Source organism: Hypomesus transpacificus, chromosome 3 (assembly GCF_021917145.1).
Source record: "Hypomesus transpacificus isolate Combined female chromosome 3, fHypTra1, whole genome shotgun sequence".
NCBI lineage: Eukaryota > Metazoa > Chordata > Actinopteri > Osmeriformes > Osmeridae > Hypomesus > Hypomesus transpacificus.
In genome coordinates this window covers 4711007-4737439 of record NC_061062.1, presented here as the reverse complement: position 1 = coordinate 4737439, position 26433 = coordinate 4711007, and the positions used below count along the sequence as shown (strand labels likewise).

Genomic DNA, 26433 nt, shown 5'->3' with positions numbered 1-26433 from the left:
GTCTACCTAACAGCCCTCATTTGGCTGTCTGAGAACACAGCAGCATGTGCCTCAGGGGGATTTCTGAGGCGTGATAGTTCGAAATCCCAGCAGTCATCATCATCGTCACCCAAACAGAGCTGGCAGAATGTGCTACCATCCCCCTGACAGGAGTGCAACGTCATGCAAAACCCTAAGGAAACCAAGCACAACTCCAAACAAAACCCCAAATATTTTAAGCGCAAATCATACACGAGCCATGACGGGCAACAGTGTCATGGACATAAGCTTTGTTTTCAGGTTGGAGTTCCCAAGGTCATGTGTACAGTACAGTATATACAGAATGATCTGCTTGAATGGGACAGCAGGGGAGAAAGCACAGTAAGTCATTCCTTTGCAGTCGTGAGGGAAATCATTGGGTAATTACAGCAGTTTTATACAGGACAAACAGAGCTAACAGACACTTCTTGCTCTTTTTTTCTTGCAAGGTGTAATGAAAACATTTGGAGTTCACATAGTGAAATCCTGTTAAGTAACAGCATGCATTACTCTATGTGCTAATGCCTTGGGGGTTGTTGTCACTGAAGCATTTCCAGCCACATCCACTCCTCTCTGACGGTCTGCTTACTGCGCCTGCAAGCACACAGGCTGGGTGTTATTACACACAGGCTGGGTGTTATTACACACAGGCTGGGTGTTATTACACACAGGCTGGGTGTTATTACACACAGGCTGGGGGTTATTACACACAGGCTGGGGGTTATTACACACAGGCTGGGGGTTATTACACACAGGCTGGGTGTTATTACACACAGGCTGGGTGTTATTACACACAGGCTGGGTGTTATTACACACAGGCTGGGGGTTATTACACACAGGCTGGGGGTTATTACACACAGGCTGGGGGTTATTACACACAGGCTGGGGGTTACTACAGCCACACAGGCTGGGGGTTATTACAGCCAGTCTAGTCATATTTGTTTTAGGTTGCAAATGTTTTACTGCTATGACGTCAGTCACTTGAACATGATTTCATACCATGGTTTCATAACAAGTCCCTTTTTTTGTGTAGCAAATGTGGGACATCATACATTATAGATATTGTGTCATTAAACATTGAGAGGAAACATACTTTATACTCTGTTTATTCTGCGTCTGCAGGAAGAAAACAAAGAGAGCAATTTTCAGCGACATTCAAATGTCATTTTACTAAAGCACCACATAATCTATGTCTTCATTCTACAATCAATTCAAATCAATTGTATTGATACCCAAAATACATTCAAGATGTAAACTATGTGTGCACAGTGACAGTAGTGAGTGAAGCGAGTGGTTGCAATCTCTAACAGGAGGTATGTGAGTGGTGAAGCCAGGGTGCTGCTGGTCCCAGACTCACCCCTGCCTCCACCGTTGCGCATGTGGCTTTCCTCTTCCTCGGCAGCATCATCTACTACAAATACAGACCAGAGGGTTCAGCCATGATGTTCTCTCTCCCTGTGGAACAATACGCCCGGGGGCAGATAAACAGACCTCGTGACTTTCAACTAACCTGAGTGGAGCTCTTTCACCAGGGACGACATGGTGTTTGTGATAGAGTCTGCGGCCACCAAAAGATCATTCCGTAGATTTCTGGGGACACCTGATGCAAAGAAAGAAGATAATCTAACTTTCATCCCTGGAGGGAAATACATTTATCAATTATTCATAGTCATTGACTACAACTAGCAATTTCTTGGCAGTGGTTTGGACGAAGGAGTGATTCCAACACATTCGACTTTAAAAAACAAACACAAAACGGTCAGTCGTGAATGAGGCTGCAGCAATGCTGAGATAATGTAGGGAGGAAGGAGAAGAAAGGGGGACGACACAAACTCACCCTGAGCGAAGGCCTCCAGCACGTCGCCCCCCACCCCTGCGAGGCAGTCTTGGGGGGTGTGGGTCGGGGTGGAGCCTGCTGAGGTGGAGCGTATGGGCATGGGCATAGAGCAGCCTGCACCGTGGCTGGGGGAGGAGTGGGGCGAACCCCCTGTCTGGGCCTGCAACACAACCATCACTAGCGGGTCAGATGAGAGGTGAGGGTGAAGTCCAAGCTTGAAGACAGTATGTAGCTTGAAGACCTAGCTTAGAAACCTATCTTGAACACTTAGCTTGAAGACCCAGCTTAGAAACCTAGCTTGAACACTTAGCTTGAAGACCCAGCTTAGAAACTTAGCTTGAACACTTAGCTTGAAGACCCAGCTTAGAAACCTAGCTTGAACACTTAACTTGAAGCCTCACAGTGGCCTGAGACCTTACCTTTCGACTTTGATGATAGAATAGATTAGCATTAGCCACAATCATCATCGCTGCCTAAGAGGAAAGACAAGCTTGACGACCTAGCTTTAGACTTTGCCATCAGCTTCAGCCTTATTAAAAACCCGAATAAACACACAAGTGCATATCCACCCAATCACCATCCACGGCAAACGACGACCCAGATGGGCGAGTAGGCTCAAGATGGGAGGATCCTGGAAACTGCCGGGCCCGTGTCCATGCACGGTGTCTACAGAGCAGCCTCACCTTCTGGACGCTAACGAGAACCATGTGTGTGTTGGAGAGGCCATGCCTGGGCAAGGCTAGGGTGCTAGTGAAAGGGGCACTGTGTCCTAGGCCTGGGATTGGTGCGGGGCCCGGGCCAGGACCGTGGCAAGAAGCCAGGCAGCAGATGGCCAGCCAGACTGCAGTCACATTAGGAACAGGGCTGTTAGCTTGGATGAAAGGAGGCAGGTCTCTGTCACTTGGAGCAGAAAAACAAAACTCTCTCTGTCCTTGTGTGTTTTTTCTCACTTTAACTCTCGGTTTCTCTCTCAGAATCAGAATTCGGTTTATTCGCCATGTATGTTACACTAACACGGAATTTACTGTGGCAAGAAGGTGCAGACAATAAACATATACGGATCTTAAATTAAGGAAAAAAGTCCAATAGTCTACGAACTAAAATAACATATAAATACATATAAGAATTTGAATGAGCAGCGTGAGTGGGCAAAAGGTGGCATGTGCGTAGTGCATAGTGTGCATAGTGCGTAATGCGTTCTCTCTTCCTTTCTTCCGTTTCTCTCTCCATCTCTGTTTCTTTCACTCTAAAGGTCCTTGCACACTGAGTGCGAAATTTTCGTATGCGTTTTGTCGTCATCGTCAGCCAAAAAATTGGGTGGCTCTGATTTGTCAAAAAAACTCTATGGATCTATGAATTCGAAAAACACAGAAAACCAAACCCGATCCAAACTTTTTTTGGACGGCTGAAAGTTTCGGCGGCAGAATGACATAACGTGAGGTCGTATTTACTTTTTACCTTTACCCTCAGTTTCTTACTCTCACATTTTTCTCTCACATTCACCTTCTCTCGCTCTCCCTCTTACTTCTTCAGACCTACCTGAGTGAAGGGTTTGACCTCAGTCTAAAGTCTACAGTCTGTGTTATCTCACTGAAAACCAGGGAGCAAAAGCCAGTAAAGCAGGCTACAGCTGTGCAGTATTGAGGAGGCTCCATCCTTCATAACGTTATCAGATCAGTCCAAACATCAGTCAGAGGTACAGGGTGGGAGGAGCCTGGGTAATGTCATAAGGAGCCACTTACTGCCTGCTTCTGCTCCTCGTCCTGGCAGAAAACAGGAAGCAGGAAACAGGAAGCAGTGAGAGACAGGAAGAGGGAGAGAAGGGGGTGAACACAACAGCCACACAGAGGAGAGAGGCAGGACAAGGTGTCTATTTAGGTACAGAGCTGTACTGTAGAATATCGATGCTGCGGAAGAGACTGCATACACACAACTAAATCTGATCTTGCATAAATTAGACTTGTGACAGAAGTGAACATAACTCAGTCAACAGTGCAACCTCAGTATTCAAGCGGCAATGCAAAACTTTATGAACAGTAGACAGCGTAAACACGGCGACCTTAGTCGTAGCCAGTGGTAGTAAGGGTGTGGAACTGTATCAACAGTCGACAGTGTGAACACGGTGCCCTCAGTCCTAGCCGGAGGTGGGAGTGATAAAGTGTGAGGTGTGCGAGAGAAACAATCACCTCTCCTACCTTCAGCAGCCTCATCAGTCCTTCCAGCTGCACCATCAGCTCCCTCCTGCTCTCCTGCAGCGCTGACATGCGCCTCTCCAGTTCATCCTTCCTGTGTCTGTTACACACACACACACGCGCGCGCAGGCGTACGCACACACACGCAAACACGTCAAGCTGGTGTCAGAGCGCTGCTCTGAGGCTGTTCCTCGTTTACAGTTCCCGACTAGCCGCGACCAGGGCCTGGTCTCGTCACCACCCCCTGGTGGTCAAGAGCATGTACTGTCCGTCCACTTGAGAGCACCCAGAGCTGCTGAGAGCCTCTCAAGTCCATCTGCTCGCCTCCTGCCTGACGAAATATTCAACCCTCACAAGCATCTGCTGCCTGAGGCTGTCAGGATGGTCACGTTTCTGTGAGGGGCTGCACTGCTGGCTAGCAAACACATTCTGCATGCTGCCCACCAGATGGGGATTACCTCTTCGATATGAATGTACGGGCTGATAGTCCTGTTCAGGGTGGACTCTGGGGGGTGTCGGTCACAGTGTTGCTTCAACAGGTTTGTGTCCTGATATCTTGTCCTGGATAACTTCACTCGAGTTCAGAGTCCATTTTCAATGACAATACAAAAAACTCAAGTCATTGGCCACTTTCGGAGCATGAGGAACAGTGCCCGAGTCTTAAAGCTGTAGCCACGCATGGCTGCTGTGGGTGTGACTGCATATGCGTTTTGTGTGTGTACGTGTGTTACAGTAATGTAAGTGTGTTTGTCTGTGTGTGATGTGTCTTTGAGGGTTTGTTATGTGTCTGTGTGTGTGTGATTATATCAGTGTTTGTCATGCATGTCTGTTTGTGTGTTGTGAAGGTGTGTGTGTGTGTTTGTTATGTATGTGTGCGTGTATATGTGTGTCGATGAGTATAGTGTATGTGTATCTGTATGTGTATGTATGCGTGTTATGTATGTGTGTGTGAGTGTGTGTGAGAGAGAGTGTGTGTGTGTGTGTGTGAGTGTGTGTGTGAGAGAGTGTGTGTGTGTGTGTGAGAAAGTGTGTGTGTGTGTGTGTGTGTCTGTGTGTGTGAGAGAAAGTGAGTGTGTGTGTGTGTGTGAGAGAGTGTGTGTGTGTGTGTGTGTGTGTGAGAAAGTGTGTGTGTGTGCGTGTGTGAGGACCTGAGGAGGCGCAGCTCTGCCAGCAGGGTGGGGTTGTGCTGGGCCTTCTCAGGCGTGGGCTGGGAGGCCTGCTCGTGCTCCAGCCGCAGCCTCTGGATCTCCTGGAGGATCTCCCTGAGGGACCAACGATTCAAAGCAAACATCCACTTAGAATGGGAATCCATTCAGCCATCTCACTTTCACTTTCAGACTGCTTCTAATATCATGTCCTGTATTTATTTAGCCAAAACTTTATCCAAAGTGATGTACAGGGAGATTTGAACCTGAAACCTCTTGATGTGCAATCAAAGTTCTACCAGTGACCCATCTCCTGTTTTAAACCAAGACTGCAATATTCAAACATGGCTTCACCTGTTTTTGTTTTCCAGCTCAGCTATCAGCTGTCTCTGCTGCTTGTTGGCATCGAAGTTGAAACTCAGGTCTGTTGGAGGGCATTGCTGAAAGACAAAGCAATCAGGGGTGAACAGACAAATTGAAGACATCAAACATGATTTAGTGCAAAATGACTGGGGCGTAGGGAGACTTTTTAATGGCCAGGCTTAAACAACGGGGGCCCTGGCCGCAATTTCGTTTGTCCTTCACTTTGAACAACGAGCTAGGTTACTGCAGCTGCATGTTCAGCCATCGTCCTGTTACACAACGCTTTCTTGTCAGATCGCTCGATGTGAGGCACAGGTCACAGTGGTGGAGTCACTCACTGGGGAGTCATTCACTGTGGAGTCACTCACTGGGGAGTCACTCACTGGGGAGTCACTCACTGTGGAGTCACTCACTTTGGAGTCATTCACTGTGGAGTCACTCACTGTGGAATCACTCACTGTGGATTCACTCACTGTGGAGTCACTCACTGTAGAGTCACTCACTGTGGAGTTGCCTGCTTCGGCTGCAAGGCGCGCAGCGTAGCGAGCGATGAGGCGATGCTCCTCATCCAACCTGCTGGGGCTCTCCAACACACTGCCCCGGAGGGAGGGAGGGAGGGAGGGAGGGAGAGAAGGAGAGAAGGAGGGAGGGAGGGAGGGAGGGAGAGAAGGAGGGAGGGGATGGAAAGAGAGAGGAAGGGAGAAAAGAAAAGGGAGGGAGGGTGAGGGAGGGAGAAGGGGAGAGAGGGTAAGGGAAGGAGAGGGAGAAAGGGAGAGGGAGAGAGGGTGAGGGAAGGATGTAGGGAGAGGGAGAGAGGAAGGGAGGAAAGGAGAGCGAGAGGGAGGCAGGGAGATGAAGAGAGAGATAAAGGAGATAGGGAGAGAAGCAGGTTGGGGTTTGGAAACAAGGAGGAAGAAAGGAAAAAAGAAAGACAGAAAGAAAATTGAAACATTTCAAACACCCTTTAATGCCGTTGAAAGACTTATATACAGTAAGTGGAGTTACAGTAGCCTTCTTGTCACCCCTAGTTGAATAACAATGACACAGAAAAACAACTTCAATCTTGTTTTACTGCACATTCTGGCTGTCGTTCTGTCTGGGCTTCCTGTCAGAGCTGGCATCAACGTGTGTGTCTGTGGTGCTAAGTTACAGAGCATTATCTACTGATGACGTCAGCGTAAATGGCTGTGTGCGGTTGGCTGACCTCACACAAAATAACAAATACAAACTCCCAAGGGCCCTCATGCGGCAGGCTGGATCAAACCCTCGTTTGACCTGTTTAGCATTAACTGCCAAGGTCAAATCCGTCTGTGACTTTGATTGTCCCACTGTCGGGTGTAGCATATGGATTAACAGCTGATTGGACATATGTCGTGCCCCCTCAGAGAGTGTTCTGCAGGGTGAGTGAAGGAGAGCCCAGATGATGCTCTGCCCTCTGCTCTCTCAGTACAGCACTCTCTCTCTGACTGAGAGAGGAGTTAATAATCCAGTTAATATGGCTGCAAACCCCGTGCATCCATCAGCCCGGAGCAGGTACCATCCGTCCAGATACCACAGCGGGAGTCTCCGGCCTACTCAGGCCTGGGACTAAAGTTATTCATCATCTGACATCAGAGCCCCCCTCCACTGCCAGGCTAAGAAGGATGAGCCCTATAGATCCCATCTCTCCAGAGGGACGTTCATCTCTAGACCACTACGCGTCTTCGCATTGTCAGAGGCTTTCCCGGCTCCAATCAATCTCCAGTGGGGCCCGTATCCCAGCACCCTCCTGGGCCGGGTCAAAACCAGGGTGTAATTCCATCACAGCGCTCCCCTTTGATTGGCCCAGACAGCCTGATGAACGAGTGCCAGCCGCAATACGCAAACACAGAGAGATAGCGTGTTCATCAGTCCGACTGCAACATTTAGGATGTTACAAGGCGATCAATGGGACATTCAACACAGTATTTGAGGTAGGAATAGGGGAGCAGAGGGTAAGTTATTGTCCTCTACTCAGTAATGACAGGGCTATTGACTCCCCTCCGTACAAACAACTAGTTCCACACCTAGAAGTCGACCTACAGATTTCATATCCACTGACGTTTGGTCGATACTCTGTTAACTCCAAATTAAAAACGAACAAGCTCGGCAGCAAAGGCTTTTTTTTCTTTTTTGCCGCTGTGCTTCTGCCTGACTAACAGCTCATAAATAGTGAGGTGACACCTTGTCCTTGGGGCGAAGCTGAGCGATGGTTGCAGACAGCGAGGGGACATGTCAGCGTACACTATACACTAGACGGAGGAGTCGGGACAACCACCTCTGGATTTAGCCAATCAAATGTGTCGTGCAGTGAGTAGCGGACAGGCGTCGTGTGTTGGGTTGAGTTTGCGTCACACGTTCTGGAAGAGGATGCTTCAGGAAAATGAAAAGTCCTGATGTTTCTACTGTCTATGACCAGGTACGGCCCGGTGGGAGGTAATGTGAACGGTGGTCCTCTGGAGTGTCGACAGAAGTGTGGCGTCATGCTGGAAGCCACAGGGCTAATCCAGGAGAAGAGAGGACCCTGGAGAAGAGGAGAGCCTGGAGAAGAGCCTGGAAAATAGTGGAGGAGAGAGGAGAGAGGAGGAGAGAGGAGGAGAGAGGAGAAGAGAGGAGAAGAGAGGAAAAAACAGGAGAAGAGGGGAGGAGAGAGGAGAAGAGAAGAGGAGAGAGGAGAAGAGAGGAGAAGAGAGGAGGAGAGAGGAGAAGAGAGGAGAAGAGAGGAGAAGAGAGGAGAAGAGGAGAGCCTGGAGAATAGTGGAGGAGAGAGGAGGAGAGAGGAGGAGAGAGGAGAAGAGAGGAGAAGAGAGGAGAAGAGAAGAGGAGAGAGGAGGAGAGAGGAGAAGAGAGGAGGAGAGAGGAGGAGAGAGGAGAAGAGAGGAGGAGAGAGGAGGAGAGAGGATAAGAGAAGAGGAGAGAGAAGAGAGAGGAGAAGAGAGGAGCCTGGAGATTTCTATTATTCATCATTGTCACCTCCCAGGCCAGTCACAGCCACACAGAGGCAGAACAGAAAAAGAGTTATTACACAGATCCATATTTACAAACCTAATGTGACAGCAAGTCAGCTCACATGGTCGCTATGATAGAAAGTGACTTTTTGCTCTGCATTAACCCCAGAGTAAACCCCTCCTCCACCCTGCTTGCCTTAGCCCTTTTCTACCGACTTCCACTCCAACACTGTGAACCGTATCAAACCGACATGGCGTGAGTAGTTCATGTTTGATTTCTGGCCTAAAAATGGATGGGAACATGGACTTGTTGCTGCTGGCGTTCCCCAGGGGTGGAGCAGAGTCATCAGCAGAGCATGACATGACAGCGCCAGAACAGCGATGAGTCACAGAGTCTAATGTCAACATAAAGGTTATGAGGGTTCTTAGACTGGGCGGTCAAGAGGGGGGGGTATCTCCTAGCAAGACGCACTGCTGTGTCTCCCTCTGACCCTCCCCCTGGTCTGAAGACACAACACTGGTCACTGTTTACTGCCCCCCAGGGCTGGAGGATGGGGGTGGGCGGGCGTTGTGTTGACATGTTGTTGGCATCTGGCTTTGCCCAACAAGATCCTTACTACTACGCCCACACAACATGGAGGAGCACAGGGTGTTTGCCTGCAAGGTGCCATATCGACATGAGAGTTGTGTTGATATTATGTTGGTGGTCAACATGGACAACACGATCTCTCCTATGACACGCGACCGCTCTGCTCGATCCTGTCACCACACAGTGACGACAGCCACGGGAGTTTATGTTGCAAAGCTCTACGAGGAATCATGTTCATTTAGCCTGGCTCCCATCATGCACTGCTTCCATGTATAGGACTGGGGCATCGGATGCCTGCCTATCTGCTGCCCTGGGATACCATCTCAACTCTATATGACATACAGCCACACACACACATTACACACACCACTTTATAACACAGCCACACACACACATTACACACACCACTTTATAACACAGCCACACACACACATTACACACACCACTTTATAACACAGCCACACACACACACAGGACACACACCACTTTATAACACAGCCACACACACACACACACACACATGACACACACCACTTTATAACACAGCCACACACACACATACACACAGGACACACACCACTTGATACCACAGCCACACACACACACACACACAGACACACACACATGACACACACCACTTTATACCACACCTCTGCAGAGATCACCGAGAGCACAAGTGATCCACTGGAGAGCAGTGCCAGCTCACTGGCGTGGTCAATACTGAGCTGACGCAGTGCCACCGTCAACTGGATGCTATTCAGTGAACGGATGGGTGATTTAGCGTGGAAGATTGCATTGTAAATGATTTTGAAACAATCCGGAACTATAATGTCCCTATGATCTGCTTCATGACCACAGAGAGGATTCAAATGAACATGGCCTTTAACTGACTGGGGGGAGTTCGTAGTGATCTGTTTATATGGCTCAACGTAAAAATCACTGTCCATTAGTCAGAAGAGCCCTCAACGTTAGACAACACAACGTATTTTTCCCTCCCTGGCACACTCACTGGGGCGTGCTCTAATGCAAAAACGATGAGTCGCAGATCACAATGGAGTAGAGATCGGAATATAATTGCTTTGGTCGTTTTATTTAATGGCATTTGTAAGCTTGTTGAATTTCAATACATAAAGTAGATGACTTTACACTGCAGTGGTGTGCTACTTAAAAAACAGTAACTGTTAGTGCTCTGTAACTGGTTAGCATTAGAGCTATGACCGTAGAGTTTAATAACTGTTTAATGTAAGTACCATTCTGTAGAGACTCAGTTGGTGATTGACAGCTATGCTTAAGGGAACTTACCTTTTGGTAGGAGTAGGTGCCCCAGAGGACATGAGCATAGTGTCGTTCATGTTGTTGGCCACTGGCTTCGGCTGACTAAAAACACAAGATTAGAGGTCTTTAATACTAAACTCCATAACCATGTATTGACCTGTCATACCCCTACTCAGCCCTACACAGTCCTACACACAGGCCTACACGGTCCTAAAGAGTGCTACACAACCATGTCACAGTCCTACACAGCCCTACACAGTCCTACACAGCCTTATACGGTTCTACATGGTTCTACACAATCCTGTCATAGACCTACACAGCCCTACACAGACTTACACAATCCTGGCACAGTCCTACACAGCCCTACACAGTCCTACAGAGTCCTACACAGCCCTACACAGACTTACACAATCCTGGCACAGTCCTACACAGCCCTACACAGTCCTACAGAGTCCTACACAGTCCTACACAGCCCTACACAATCCTGTCACAGTCCTACACAGTCCTACACAGACTTACACAATCCTGGCACAGTCCTACACAGCCCTACACAGTCCTGCAGAGTCCTACACAGTCCTACACAGCCCTACACAATCCTGTCACAGTCCTACACAGACCTGTCACGGTCCTATGCAGCAATGTACAGTCATGCCACCAAGGAACAGGGACATTGTATTTTCATGAATCAGAAACCCTGAGGGCTGAGCCGAGGGGAGTCCTCCTGATGTGGTCACACAACACGTCTGCACGCTCCGTGGGAGACTGCAATGTCGCCAGGGAGGCAGGCACAAGTCCATTTGTGGCGTTGGCGTTTTTTAATGCTATTAGCTCAAAGCTGATTAAAATGAGCAAGAGGAACAAAAAGCAGACCAGAAATGTAATTAAAGATGAAGAGGCAGAGGACCTGCTAAAGGTGACTTTGCAGATGGTTTAGGAAAGTAAACAGAGATCTTGGCTTCATCTGGCTTCAGCATCAAAGCTTCCACTGCTGCAGGCTCTGCCTCTGTTCTGCATCTGTCAGTGTCCCTGTCTCTGCCTCTGTTCTGCCTCTGTCAGTGTCCTTGCCTCTGCCTCTGCCTCTGTCTGCTCTGCCTCTGCCTCTGTTCTGCATCTGTCAGTGTCCCTGCCTCTGCCTCTGCCTCTTTCTGTTCTGCATCTGTCAGTGTCCCTGCCTCTGTTCTGCATCTGTCAGTGTCCTTGCCTCTGTCTGTTCTGTCTCTGTCTCTGCCTCTACTCTGCTTCTGGCAATGTCCCTGCCTCTGTCTGTTCTGTGTCTGGCTCTGCCTCTGGCTCTGCCTCTGGCTCTGCATCTGTCAGTGTCCCTGCCTCTGTCTGCTCTGCATCTGTCAGTGTCCCTACCTCTGTCTGTTATGTCTCTTTCAGTGTCTGCCTCTGACACTGTTGAACCTCCATTCTACCTCTGTCTCAATCTATGTGTTTACCTGTCTGTCTGTAACTCTGTTTCTGCTACCTATATTCTGCCTCTGTCTGTATCTCTGTCTCTGTTTATTTGTCTATTTCAGTCTTGTCTCGGCCTCTGCCTTTGTGAGTTTGTAGCTTTGCCTCTTGTTCTGTCTGTGACTCCTCATCTGTCTGTGTCCCAGCCTCTGCTTTTATCCCTGCCTCTGTCTGTCTGCCTCTCTGTCTATCCCTGCCTCTGTCTGTCTGTATCTGGGAAGAAGCACACATCTCATTAGTTGATCTGTGTGTCGGGCTGTGCACAGCTCAGGTTGTCCAACTTCAAACCAGAATGTATTAGAACTGACAAACAGACTCCGACTAGACATCCTCTAACAGTCCCACAGTGTCTCTCTCTCTCTCTCACTCTCTCCCCCCCCCCTCCCTCTCTCTCTCTTTCTTTCTCTCTCTCTCTCTTTCTCTCCCTCCCTCCCTCCCTCTCTCTCCCTCCCTCCCTCCCTCCCCCCTCTCTCTCTCTCTCTCTCTCTCTCTCTCTCTCTCTCTCTATCCCTCCCCCCCCCCCTCTCTCTCTCCCTCCCTCTCTCTCTCTCTCTCTCTCTCTCTCTCTCTCTCTCTCTCTCTCTCTCTCTCTCTCTCTCTCTCTCTCTCTCTCTCTCTCTCTCTCTCTCTCTCTCTCTCTCTCTCTCTCTCTCTCTCTCTCTCTCTCTCTCTCTCTCTCTCTCTCTCTCTCTCTCTCTCTCTCTCTCTCTCTCTCTCTCTCTCTCTCTCTCTCTCTCTCTCTCTCTCTCTCTGGTGGACTAAACCAGGGTTTGTTTCTCATGTTTTTCATTACCATTCCAACATTATTAGTATTTCCCAACTAATAAAGAAGAAACATTGAGATCAGCATATCATCTCTCCAGTCTACCCACACCTGAAAATGCACAGCTGGATGTCTCATGAAGACATTATTACACGTTCAAAACGGAAACAAATCTACAAATCAATCCGACAGTCTGTTTCATACTGTCACATAAACAAACCAATACAAAAACATCAACGCCTATCCATCCCATGTCCTGCATGCTCTGCATCCCCTCAGCTGTCCTGGAGCCAGAGGATAGGGCCCAGGCAGAGAGAGAGGGAGAGGGGGCAGATCTCACTCACCTCCTGCAGGGTGGAAAGCACCAGAGTGGACAGCCAGATACATCCACGCACTGCTCCGGCCAGATGCCTTCTGCGCTCCGGTCCGCCTCAGAGCATCTCAATGTACTACACTGCTGCCGTCTCCTAGGGAACGCTCCAGTCACATGACTGGATGACGACAGAGACTCTCTCTCTCTCTCCCTTTTTTCCGCCTGCTCCACACACCCCTGTTCCCCTCTTCGCTCATTCCACTTTCTCCCCTCCCACCCCCCCATCTCCCTCTCTAGCATATACAAACATGCACGCACACACAAGCACACACATGCACGCACACACAAGCTATGTGTACGGGCCAATACCTTTTGAATGAAATATCTCACCTTTATATTCCTCCACATCCATGTTTTCTGTATTTCCCTCAAGTGTCCCATGAGACAGAAGCACGCAGCCTCTTCAGAATCCCATTTCCATAATTTCACTCCAGCACACTCATCCACAGTGGATTATGTAACATACTGTACATTTCACTCACTATCCTCTTACAAACAATCACCAAGGCTGTTTAGAAACCATACCAAAAATAGCCCTCATCTCTGGCACGTTAAGCACAGTCAAAAGCGGAAGGGTTGAGGGTGTTATGGAAAGACACAACTGTTTATTTTCCTGTTTTGTCGGCAGCGTGCCCAGACCCCATCCCCTTCTCTCTGGGTCTCCACATGTGTCATGTCTCATAACTAACACTGTCTGAGGCCTGGTGGGCCTCAGCACCAGTTGATAAATGTCACAACTTTGGGGAAGAAATAGAACTACTACTAATGTCTCTGTCTGTCATCTCCCTGTCTCTCTGCCATCTTCCTGTCTGTCAGCATCTTCCTGTCTGTCTATCTGTCTGCCTGTCTGCATATCTGTCTGCTACATCTCCCTGTCTGTCTGTCTGTCTGTCTGTCTGTCTGACATATTTCTGTGTTTCTGTCTGTCTGAATCTTTCTCTGTCTGTTATATCTCCCTGTCTGCCTGACATCTTTCTGTCTGTCAGCATCTTCCTGTCTGTCTGTCTGTCTGTCTGTCTGTCTGTCTGTCTGTCTGTATGTCTGTCTGTCTGTCTGTCTGTCTGTTTGTCTGCCAGCTTCTTCATGTCTGTCTGTCTGTCTGTCTGTCTGTCTGTCTGTCTGTCTGTCTGTCTGTCTGTCTGTCTGTCTGTCTGTCTGTCTGTCTGTCTGTCTGTCTGTCTGTCTGTCTGTCTGTCTGTCTGCATCTCTCTCTTTCTGACAACTCCCTGGAGGAGTCTGATGATATCTTATCCACTACCCAGCTTCTCCTCATTCTATTTCCGACAGCACTATTTGCATGACTGCATTTGATCACTGGGTGCCCAGACATGAATCAAATAAAAAACATCAACCCATGAAGCCTCCTGACTTCCTTGTGATGGTCGCCCCCGTTCTCCCTCCTTGCCTGCCAGGAAACCTGACGGATCGTGGATCATCCAGAAAAACGAAATACAGCACACTTTTGTTTTACGGTACGCATTTCATATATGCCACAAATGAAATCTTACTGGACCTGGAGAAGGTGCCAAGGTGTAAAACAGATACAATGATATTGTAGTTTATAAAGTTTGGGGGTGATGCATGCTGTGAATGTAAAGGTTCTACTATAATACCCAGGCTCAGTATAGAGAGCTTGAGTCATTCCTCTATAGGGTGTGTTGTCTGTCACTCACAGTGAGGACAGCAACCCAAATCAGCAACAACAGAGAGACAGACCATGCCTCAGAGAACCACAACTGAGATTCCGTATACAAATCTCCTGGAATAGAACGGACTGGTCGAGAAGATCTGGAGTACTTTACTGCTTTCAGACACAGATAAACATTTTAAGAGCTCCATCAGAGATGCCATGCGCTCCGGAGAAGAGAGAGAGAGACGGAGAGAGAGAGAGAGAGAGAGAGAGAGAGAGGGGAGAGAGAGACGGAGAGAGAGGGAGAGAGAGAGAGAGAGAGAGAGAGAGAGAGAGAGAGAGCCAGAGGGACTCTCAGTGGGCTAGGAGTCTTGGCTGTCTCCATGGCTTAGGAGTGTGATTAACCTTGATGTTTCCCCTGATTCTGCCAAGCCCACTCAGCCAGCTCCAGGAACGGGCTACCGCCGTCAGACAGACCAGCGACACCCCGCTGAAGGACATCCATCCTGGGTCACGATTCAGCCAGTGCTGGGCGGCAGGGCACGGAGGACTCCAAAAACTGACGAACAGACTCTGATTGGGAACTGTCTGTGCAATACTGATGCTAGTTTGATATTCAGGCAGTGTTTGCCAATGTACGGGAAATGATATCTGCTGAGGAATTTCCTTATCGACTGTCCCAAGGTTCTTGTGGATCACATTAAGCGTTTAATTTCAGATCAGATTTCAGACAACACTAAATTAAACTGTAGTTTACTCTATGTAGTTGGTCCTCCCTGCATCACATGCTTGACAGAATTTGGCATTGCTGTGAGAGTTTTAATTTAAATTCTGCCATCCTAGCAAACCTGAGGAAAACAAAATCATCACCATCATTATCCTCCCTGCTGTGATAAAACGAGTTATATTACAAAAGATAGAAAACCAGAATCAGAACGCTGATTATTTCTACAAGAGTCATTTGCTGCATTTATGTTCGTCTGATTAAGCATTCAAATCAAACATCTGAGCTTCTAAGGCAAAACACTAAATAACTACGGCTCAAGTAAAGAGCAGATGGAGATGACAGGAAGTGGTATTATAGTCAATCTTGCATCACAGACATCACAACAGAGACACATTTTAAAAACAAGGGGCTAACATTAGCCTCCAAGACAGCCAGCCATAACAAAGTGTGAGGGTTCGGGTGGCATACTGGGTCCGTGGGCACCCTCTCCTGGGAGGTAGGCCCAAGGACACCGAAACTACCCAATTAAGCAACCAGGTGTACTGAAGAAACCTTGATTGTGTTTTCTGTAAAAAGGCCCCGATTAGGCGAACGGGAGAGAGAGGTGAAGAGGGACCGCGGAGCACGCAAGGAAGCGGAATACTTGTGTTACAGGAGGCTTAAAGATTGGCTGTTGTTTCTTTTGTTTGGAGAAAGGATTTTGCTTTGACGTAAATTTGTTTTTTTTCTTTGCTTTCTGAACGCCGACTGTGGCAAGGGTGCCTACTGTGGTCTGTCGTCACTGATCGGGAGAAAAACAATACAACCAATATCGAACTAGCATGTACCGTCTCTGAGTCTCCTTTATGCTGTCTGGCACCCGGGGAACGTATTTGGTGACTGATCTAGTACCACCAGCTAGCAAATCGTATGAAAGCTTCTGGCTACACACTACCCAGCCATGGTCTAAATGCCATAGAGAGCGTGAAACTAGAACTTTACCCATTTGAACCCTCAAGAGATGTCTGAAAGTAAAACCCGATGAGCTCACAAGGTGTCCTGGGCTGAAAGCTGTCTACCCGCGCGCCATGAACCTCAGCCTAAACAAGAGCCCAGAGTCTCAAGAGAGCTCGCTTGAAATTCTGGCCTGTGCACATGAAGCCGAGCGTGTCACAGCCAATCAACGTCCAGCGCAGACACGGTTTACAGATTATTGAAGATACTGGAGGGGGATGGCATAAGATTCATATGGAAACAATGCCAGATTTAGAATATGTTGTTTAAATCATTATTAATCTATGCATATAAGGCCATTTTACGCTACATATGACATTTTACACACACTGACTAATCTAGTCTGCTAGACCTTTCGACAAGCTGACAAAGCATAGCTGCGGACATTGTGTTTGCAATAACCTACATTTTCCATTAATCTCAATGCAAAATTCACAGCTTCACTTCAGCATGGAGTAAAATGTTTTTCCCATGAGGCTTCATCACTGCTTCGCAGAAGCAGTTTAGAGTAGCATTTACTAGACGGGGAAACAGGAAACCTCACACATTTCATCCATACCTCATCAGATGATACAGTGTGTGGTTTCAGAAGAGAGGTTTATGGGGGACGCGGTCCGAGCAGTTTGCTGAAGACTAGAGGGTTTTAGTCTCCACTGCACGTGTGGTGTGTGTGTGCATGTACTGGTTGTTTGCTTATTAATGTGAATTGTGCTATAGCTTTTTTTTATCTCTGTTTATAGACATACACCTAGTTAAAAAGCTCCCATGTTAAATACATTTATGAAATTAGATTTTTTTTTTTTTATTAGCTTCCGGTCTAGGTGTTAGCTGGCTAGTTTCTCCTCTAGTGGATGTATTTGATAGGCGCTGCTGTTGGTTGGCCTACTGTATGGCTACGATGAGAATGTTGGTCCGTCTGATCTAACTCAGTATCACTTACATCAACATATTCACAGAAGCACATAGATGGACATGCATGTTGTCTCACCGCAGCTAGGCAAGGGGGATTTCCTGTGTAGTTGTTTCTCAGCCAAGTGGACGCTTAATGTCCGTGGACACATCTGAGATGTTGCTCAGAAGCTTTCCTTTATTGATTTATACAAACTGAAATACCATAGTTTCAGTTGGAAATCGAAAAATGAATGTAAAATGCATAGAAATACATCATATGTGTGTGAGGTATGTACATAGTGAGCGAGGTGAGGTGTGTGGTATGTACATGGTGTTTGAGGTGTGTGGTACGTACATGGTGTTTGAGGTGTGTGGTACGTACATGGTGTTTGAGGTGTGTGGTACGTACATGGTGTTTGAGGTGTGTGGTACGTACATGGTGTTTGAGGTGTGTGGTACGTACATGGTGTTTGAGGTGTGTGGTACGTACATGGTGTTTGAGGTGTGTGGTACGTACATGGTGTTTGAGGTGTGTGGTACGTACATGGTGTTTGAGGTGTGTGGTACGTACATGGTGTTTGAGGTGTGTGGTACGTACATGGTGTTTGAGGTGTGTGGTACGTACATGGTGTTTGAGGTGTGTGGTACGTACATGGTGTTTGAGGTGTGTGGTACGTACATGGTGTTTGAGGTGTGTGGTACGTACATGGTGTTTGAGGTGTGTGGTACGTACATGGTGTGGGGCTGGTCCTGGGGTCTCTCCGCCTGCTCAGGGAACACGGGGTGGGGGGGCTCGCCGATGGGGACACACCCCAGGGACTTGCTGATGGCGTGGCTCAGCTTCTTAGCTGGGGACTTCTACAAGAGACACCCAGACAAAATGGCCACCGTCACCTCACACCATTCCTCTCCAGTGTTTTGGTCACGAGATTATGGAACGAATTGACCAACTGTCATTATCCAGAGGTAATTCCTTTTTTGAGTCTGGCCTTACAATGCATGAATCTCAATTTATATTGCACAGTATGGGGATGAAGATGATGAGTAAAATACGACTCAAAATATTGCCAAGCACATATCTTTTAATTTACTTATTTGTCCAGACTGTTTTCCGGTTTATGTACTGTACACTCTGCCATTTTATTGCCGTCATGATGCCCCCACATAATCATGCTTATCTGTGGAGCGCTGTGTGGGTGAGGGATTGGGTGAGCGACCAGAGCAGTTTGGTCCCTTGCTTCAATTTGAGACACACTGATTGAGCAGTGGGATAATGACACTGCAGTGAAAACCGCTGACAATTCAATCAATACTATTTTATCTGCTGAGTAAATGAATAAAACCCCATGAAATCTGTTCCAGAGAAAGTCTCACAATTCCAAGAAGACTTCACACTGGTTGTCAACTAGCATGCCGGTACATAGACACAATCACACCCCTCTCTATCTCACTCTCTCTCTCTCTCTCTCTCTCTCTCTCTCACACACACCTTTTTCTCACACACTTTTTCTCTCTCTCTCTCACACACACCCACACACTCTCTCTCACACACACACACACACACACACACACACACACACACACACACACACACACACACACACACACACACACACACACACACACACAGTGTGTAGCGGTATTGGTGTGAGTGCTGTGTGTGGAGCGTGCTGCTAAACATACCCAGGAAGAGTGCTCCTTCATCTGGTGCTGGTTGCTATGGGGACCATTGGCATGGCCACGCCAGAAGCAGCTCTGGCAGAGTTGGTAACCATGGCACTGTTGGCAGCGGTACCGGAAACCCATCATGCTCTCACTCCGGCAGTAGGAACATTCCACTGGATGGAAGACTTGATGAAAGAAAGAAAAAAGCAACAGGAAAATAGAATTGAACAAACAAAGAAAGAAATGAAAAAATATGTAGTTATTATATTAGTAAAGCTATCATGAGCATGCCCTGAACAGAAGTATGGGGTATCGTCGTACCATTTTCAACATTAGCCAGTCGGTGCATGAGAGGTAGCCACACTAGGCACTGTGGGGGGGGGTCGGCCATTAACACATCCAAAAACGTGTTCAGTAGGATCTTCTTCTAGAGACAAACACACACACATGGACTTAGTGAGACGAGATACGGACGCCATCTGCCAGAAGCTTTGTCGGAATAATCTGGAAACAAAGAAACTATGCCTTGACCCTGACACAGTCAAGCCATGTCTACAGGCCTCTGTGAAGACCTCCCTCTCTCCTTCACTGTAAACAAAGTGCAATCTGAACCGAAAGTGTACATCTGTTCATTGACTGAATTAGATCAATTAAATTCATGATGAAATTCCAAAATGAATTGTGTTAGTATCTAAATTCCATATTGTGATGTACTTCAAGTGAAACAGGATACATAGATAGATAGTACATAACGCTGGTAGGAATTTGGTAATTTATATCTTATATCTATGCCGCTAAAAGTTGAAGAGTGGTTGATGTCATGATATTATTGGTTGAAATGAGTTAGTACAAGCTTACCTAAGCACCTATCATATTTAGTTTTACAGGAAGGAAAAAAACGTAGAAAAAATACAAAGGAATGCATTTTTCGGTGTCTTTCGTTAAATAGGTTTACATAATGACCGGGGATGTAATCTAAAAGTCTACAAAAATACATGAATTTCAGCTCCACTTTCAGTCAACGTATGCACACACACACACACAAACACACACCCAGGGGTTGTGTTACCTGTTGGGGGAAGCATGTGCGTACGGAGTGCTCGGTGTAGCCGAACGACGGCCCCTCGAACACGGCCGTGGGAAGCTTCAGAACCTCCCGCAGGAACTGGTCGAACTTTGCGAACACCATCACCCCACTGGAGTCGGAGATCTGGGAGAACACATCTGAGATACAAAGGCTGACGGTTACAATCCACTCGTGGACCAGTTCACAACAGGTCAAGGGGTCCCTGGTTTGAATCTCCCTCCCACTCGCTTTGGATCAAATCTTCCGCTAAATGAACAGGAGACTAGTGGTGATGGTTTATAATCTCACATTGTTTAAAAGAGTACATAAACTACAGTTAATAACAGATGGACAATATTAACTCCATTTATGTCAATATTTTGCAGGGACAAACCTTGTGACAAACAGCTCAACACAGGTGACTGTAGTTTCAGGTGAATGTAAGTGTATTTATTGACAAGGACACCTCAACAGCACCCTGTTGTGGATAGTTTAAGCAACTGCAAACAGACCACTAAATAATGTATAAAAGATAATGCTTTAGTCAAGACCTGAAATATAAGATCCTAAAGGTCCTCCAGGTACTTCTGAACAGGGGTGCTTGTAGTACACATAATACACATCTGAAATGCCCCCCAAAGAAAGTATACTTACAGCGTAGCTTGTCTACTATTTTCCCTCCACACATGGTAGCCAACATGGACTTCATAGAGAACACAGTCAGTTTCCCATGGCCTTCACTGTCAAACAAGTGAAACACAGTTCATATGAAGGAGTTCTCTGGATGATGGTATGGATATGAATGATAGTATAGATTCTCTGACTAACTGTTGCGTGACCAGGTTAAGGGGAATAACTATTTTCACAACTACGTTCTGGTCCTCCTACCCTCTCCTGTTTAAATAAGTATAACTGACACATCAAAAAGAAGACAACAAACAATCGGAATCTATTCAGTCACTCTGCTTTGGCCTCCTTATCTCCATCCTGTCTGTGCTGGTGTTAAATGGATGTATCCTGATTAAGTGACACATTTTCTCCTGATCTATTTTGACAAATTCCTTAAATGAAATGATCATAGATGTACTAAACCCCATTAGAATGGTTAGGTTAGACTTAAGTACGCTCTGTTGACTGGAAATGTGTCACCCTATAGAAACGCTTAGCCTGGAACCAGACCAGTCTGCCAGCTCACGTTTTATTTTCTCAGGCAGATGGGTCTGGCTAACCTCCCATTCAAACAGGTTTCTGTCCCACATGGTAGGTGTTAGGCCAATCACGATGACTGTACAGATTAGCAAAGTTGAGGCATTTTCATAAACAACCAAGATGACTTTTCATTGCTCTGACTGGTTTTATCTATGTCATTATATCCAATAGTGTTATAATAATAATAATAACTTCCATTGCAAGTCAAAAATGAAATGAGAGGTTCCAGACGAATGCCCTTTTTTGTTGTGGCGATGCCAAGAAAGTAAAAGCTAGTGTTTCGTGGTAAACAGGTACTTGTACCATACCAAGGATTTATTTTGCAGCGGTACCATACTGGCATTTTTAGGAAAGAAAACGGTACTTTTATGCATCGAAACTGACTGTAGACCAGTAGCAATAAAGGCGCGTCTGTGTCTTTAAGACAAGAGGGGCTGTGTGTGACGTCAAGCCTGTGCTGTGGGTGTGAGCCAAGGGGCCAAAGCAGATGAGAGGCATCGATTAGCAATCGCCACAAAAAAGGTTCCAACTGAAAACAAAAATGAGTCTGTCAAGTTACCCCTTTTAAAAAACGAAATCATAACTATCGTTTTCAGCATCGTGCAATGGGATACTTGGTATCGGCATCAAAGTCCAGATTTCCGTGACAGGACTGGTGGAATGTACCTGTCGTAGGTAGCCACCATGAAGTTGAGCAGCAGGCCTATGGACTGCTCCACGTTGATCTGGTGTGTGGTGGGCAGGCGCTTGTTCAGCTGGTAGTAGATGGACGACAGGATAGTCTCCAAGCGGGAGACGTTGATCTCTGCGGTGTGATCCAGTGTGTTCAGCCCATTGTCTCGGAAGGCTTCGATCATGTTCCACACGTCCACAAGGTGAACTGATGGGAAATGATAGTCGGTCAACTAACCACCAAATACACAACCACCCAACCAATAACACACCAACCAACAACACACCACAAATCAACCAACCAATCAATGAACCAATCAACCGATCAGTCAGTCAAACCATGGAGTAACCGATTGATCAATCATTCAATCAATTGCACAAATAATCCAGCAACTAACAGTACCCAATGGTAAATTGAAAGAGATTTCCTGTCAGGGGGAATAAAAAATTCAGGCGTACTCACGGTTGCACCTCTTCTGCACAAATCGGAGTTTACAAGCAGTCCTATAGGTTGACAGTCTGATCACATCAAAGTTTTGTGCCCCTGATCAAAATCAAAAGACTAGATTAGTCCCCTGTGAGGATAGCAAATAGAAGACGCTTGGTCGTAAATGAAGAATACCCTCAAAGACGAGACTACATTCTGTAGTAACACAACAAAAACAAGCGTACTTGTGAGATCATATACTGTAACTGTGTAGTGTATGTTTGGATTTTGTGTAAAATAAAGAAAATGTATACGGAAGGGAGACGTCGTTTTCATTGTCACTGCCCAAATCAAGAGCTACAGAGACGTGTGGACAGAGAGGAGTCAGGGTAGAGAGAGGCAGAGAGGAGTCAGGGTAGAGAGAGGCAGAGAGGAGTCAGGGTAGAGAGAGGCAGAGAGGAGCCAGGGTAGAGAGAGGCAGCGTGGACCTCTGGGTAGAGAGAGGCATGGCTGAGGCAGAGAGGATTCAGGGTAGAGAGACGCAGAGAGGAGTCAGGGTAGAGAGAGGCAGAGAGGAGTCAGGGTAGAGAAGGGCAGCGTGGACCTCTAGGTAGAGAGAGAAGCATTGCTGAGGCAGAGAGGATTCAGGGTGGATAGAGGCATGGCTGAGGCAGAGAGAAGTCAGGGTAGAGAGCCATAGCTGAGGCAGAGAGGAGTCAGGGTAGAGAGAGCCATGGCTGAGACAGAGAGAAGTCAGGGTAGAGAGAGCCATGGCTGAGGCAGAGAGGAGTCAGGGTAGAGAGAGCCATGGCTGAGGCAGAGAGGAGTCTGGGTAGTTCATCTCAGTCAGCTCCACTCACGCATCTCCATGAAGAGCTGTCTCTTCTCCACCATGGCCTTGCCTCGTTTGCTGCCCTCCTCGATCATCCTGAAGCACAGGAAATCACCAGCGTGACTTCCTGTCTGACTGACTGTGTCATAACGACCACATTACTGGAAGAACACTAACACTACTGGAACGACAGCATCGTCACAGGAAGTGCTGACTAAATGTGAAGATTTCATGCATAGGATCAATCATCAAATATTCATATAATTGATTATGCACTTGTCTGGAAGCTTGTCACACAATAGGTGAGAGTTTAGGAAAATGAACAGAAAAAGACTAGTCTTGCAATCTGTTCACGTTACATATGTCTCCTTGACTTAAAATCAATTCCAAAGGCTATTAAATATACATTGTTCCTCTCCCCACCATCAAAATACTGTTCAAATGATGCACGTCTGATCCTTGCTTTTCTTCTGTACTTTCTATATGCACTCTTTGTATGTTGTGTTGGATAAAAGCATGTGCTTTTTAATAAAATGACAAATGTAAAAATTAGTCTTAGACGTTATACGTCTATAGAAGACGATAATTACCTGCCGCTGGATGAACTTCAAATCTAGTGAACCATGCGAGGTAGCCTTGCCCTGTAGAGAGAACACACATTTAGACAGTTTCTCCCTAATGCCCTACGTCTCCATAACAATTTAAAGATAAGCTGGAGTCCTTTGCGCCTTAATAAAGTCTGTTTTTTAAATAAGTCATTAACACTTTCTCTTTAAGGGTTTTATCCAGCCTAGTTAAAATGTGTCTTTTTATTGCATTCTTTTAGGAGAGAAGGTGCGTTCTGAAGGGTAACACTTCCTGTGCTCTGTGAGCAGGATAATTCCACATGACTTCCGGCCCTGAAAGGGTCCAGTGGGCTCACCGCACCAGGAAGCTCAGTAATGATGCCACAGAGCGTATTAGAGCCATCTAATGAGTGGTCAAACCTGTGTGGTACAGATAGGCCTGCTTGCCTGCCTGTCAGTGTCTGCTCATATGACTGTCTGCTTGCTAGGTGTCTGTCTGTCTGTCGGGCTGGCTGGCTAATTGTCTATCAGTATGCCTGCCTGTCTGTCTCCCTGCTTGATTGTCTATCTGTTTATCTTCCTTTGTGCCTGCCTGTCTCTCTGCCTGTGTGTCTTTATGCCTGCCTGCCTGCCTGCCTGCCTGCCTGCCTGCCTGCCTGCCTGCCTGCCTGCCTGCCTGCCTGCCTGCCTGCCTGCCTGCCTGCCTGCCTGCCTGCCTGCCTGCCTGCCTGCCTGCCTGCCTGCCTGCCTGCCTGCCTGCCTGCCTGCCTGCCTGCCTGCCTGCCTGCCTGCCTGCCTGCCTGCCTGCCTGCCTGCCTGCCTGCCTGCCTGCCTGCCTGCCTGCCTGCCTGCCTGCCTGCCTGCCTGCCTGCCTGCCTGCCTGCCTGCCTGCCTGCCTGCCTGCCTGCCTGCCTGCCTGCCTGCCTGCCTGCCTGCCTGCCTGCCTGCCTGCCTGCCTGCCTGCCTGCCTGCCTGCCTGCCTGCCTGCCTGCCTGCCTGTCTGTCTGTCTGTCTGCCTGTTTGTCAGTCTGCGCAGCCCACTTTGGCTATGGGATAAAGAAGAGTGGAATGAAGGCTATGCATCAGCTGACTAACTGAGCGTGTGCAGTGTAGCCGAGGTTGTTACCCTGAGGAACTCTGGTGACATGACCCCCCCCTTTCATAGATGTAGCGAGATTGCAGTGTCTTCTTTATTCATGGAGCCTTTGCTTGTCCGAGGCTCTATTCAGGACTGATAAGCAGACCTACATTGTTCAGTTCTAATTATAACGTTCATGTTATTAAGTAAGTCCCCTATGAGGAAACACAAAACAACATTTACAATGCCCAGAACGGGGAAACTAAATATTTTGAAATATTTGTATCATATGATGACAACATAGTTGTGAACAGAGTATCTAACCATACACAAGCTAGTTCAACATTAATTCATATTTTATATATTGAAGTGATCCCAATAAATGTCGTATGCATAAGATACTCCCCTCACACCAATAACCAATAGGATTTTGCTTCAATAATCTGCAAATAAAACAGTTCTGTCATGAAGCCGAGGCACAGCTGGGATGATGTCAACGTGATCATCATCCAACACATAGTTTCCACCAGCTAAGTCATCCTATTGAATTAATCTCGAAATTCATATCAACTGAAAATATCGATTGCATCCATCAAAAACAGGAAGAACGCCACACTTTATCGAGTGTGATTTAGCCTACACTGCCTCCTTTAGCGCGTGGGTATTCCTCGGGTACTCCTATGACATCATGATAATCATAGTATCAAATCATGAATTTCTAAATCAAAGCTATGAGATGACGTGTGTAACCGTGGTTTGTAATTTTACTAGGCCCACAATGTTGCAAGGTGCATATTAACCGCACCTTCTCGAGGTAATGACAACATCATTTGACGCGAGTCTCAACATTAGGACTCGGCTACTGCGGTAGACAAGGATGGTTACACATCGTCCACTTAACCATGTCACTGACCCATGGTCGGTTTACAATTGTTTCTTCACTACAATACTTTTCACTCTCACTATTTAACCGTACACCAAACGCGGCCATATTGTTGTTTTAACTCCCTATTTACCTTATTTCCGCAAGATAAATGATGTGTCGTGATGCCAATACATTTTGATGTGAAATATCTTACCGTTAGTTAAAACCTTTGAAATCGCAATTTTGAAGTGTTTTTGGTGGCCGTTTTAAGGTTTGTTGTCTTTAAACGTGCGGATTTATAGCAATTAGCCTTACCACAAGAAAATCACGCAGGTTGCGTTACAGCTTCATCATTGGCATCAGATGAAGAAGATAAGTGGTCCAGGGTGAATAAGGAGGGTATTTCCTCCGTGACTCATCACTGCATTCTCACCTTTGATAAATTCGCGCGCTGTCCCCTGTCGTTATTGCCGTCCGAGCAATGAAATACGATTTATATGATCCATCATCACATATCTTACGAACTGCGGTGGCGGCTCATAAAAATTCACCAGTGCGCCGCTCTCCTCAGCATCATCAACGTCCCAACAGCAGAGGACAGCAAAGCGCAGGCAAGCACGACGGCCGTCTGCGTGCGCGTACACACAGGCCTTGGAAACTACCCCCCCCCCCCTCCCCCCCGCGTTATAATGTCGAGTAGGCTACTGTCGAAATCATACAAGCTTACATCATTGCTATGCTTCTAAATCTATATAAGGTAGTAAACAAGTAGCCTAATAAGTGGGCTGGGACGCTAGGACTAATGACGTAGGCTACGTTTGTGCGCGCGTGCA

General features: G+C 47.1%; 1 protein-coding gene across 1 annotated transcript; it reads right to left on the bottom strand.

Annotated features, from left to right (window-relative positions):
• dtnbb (dystrobrevin, beta b) lies at nucleotides 1-25993 on the bottom strand. The gene is made up of 21 exons (XM_047018205.1): nucleotides 25916-25993; nucleotides 23682-23732; nucleotides 23120-23187; nucleotides 22296-22376; nucleotides 21827-22040; nucleotides 20606-20691; nucleotides 19955-20109; nucleotides 19207-19312; nucleotides 18904-19070; nucleotides 17954-18078; nucleotides 10413-10487; nucleotides 6059-6149; nucleotides 5547-5632; nucleotides 5196-5309; nucleotides 4051-4147; nucleotides 3598-3618; nucleotides 1856-2015; nucleotides 1529-1618; nucleotides 1376-1429; nucleotides 1112-1134; nucleotides 1-612 (listed from the first exon to the last, which is right to left on the bottom strand). Exons 3-20 carry the CDS (start codon nucleotides 23184-23186, stop codon nucleotides 1124-1126), a joined length of 1800 nt encoding a protein of 599 aa, XP_046874161.1. The 5' UTR covers nucleotide 23187; nucleotides 23682-23732; nucleotides 25916-25993; the 3' UTR covers nucleotides 1-612; nucleotides 1112-1123.
• Nucleotides 25994-26433: the final 440 nt, after the last annotated feature.

Bases quoted from the DNA above. Each gene is read 5' to 3' on its own strand.
- dtnbb (XM_047018205.1), bottom strand. From the start codon at position 23,186: ATGATCGAGGAGGGCAGCAAACGAGGCAAGGCCATGGTGGAGAAGAGA. The intron at 20,692-21,826 runs GTACATTCCACC...CTTGTTTGACAG, and splicing joins ATGGTGGCTACCTACGACAG to TGAAGGCCATGGGAAACTGA. The intron at 3,619-4,050 runs GTAGGAGAGGTG...GTTTTCTGCCAG, and splicing joins GACTGATGAGGCTGCTGAAG to GACGAGGAGCAGAAGCAGGC.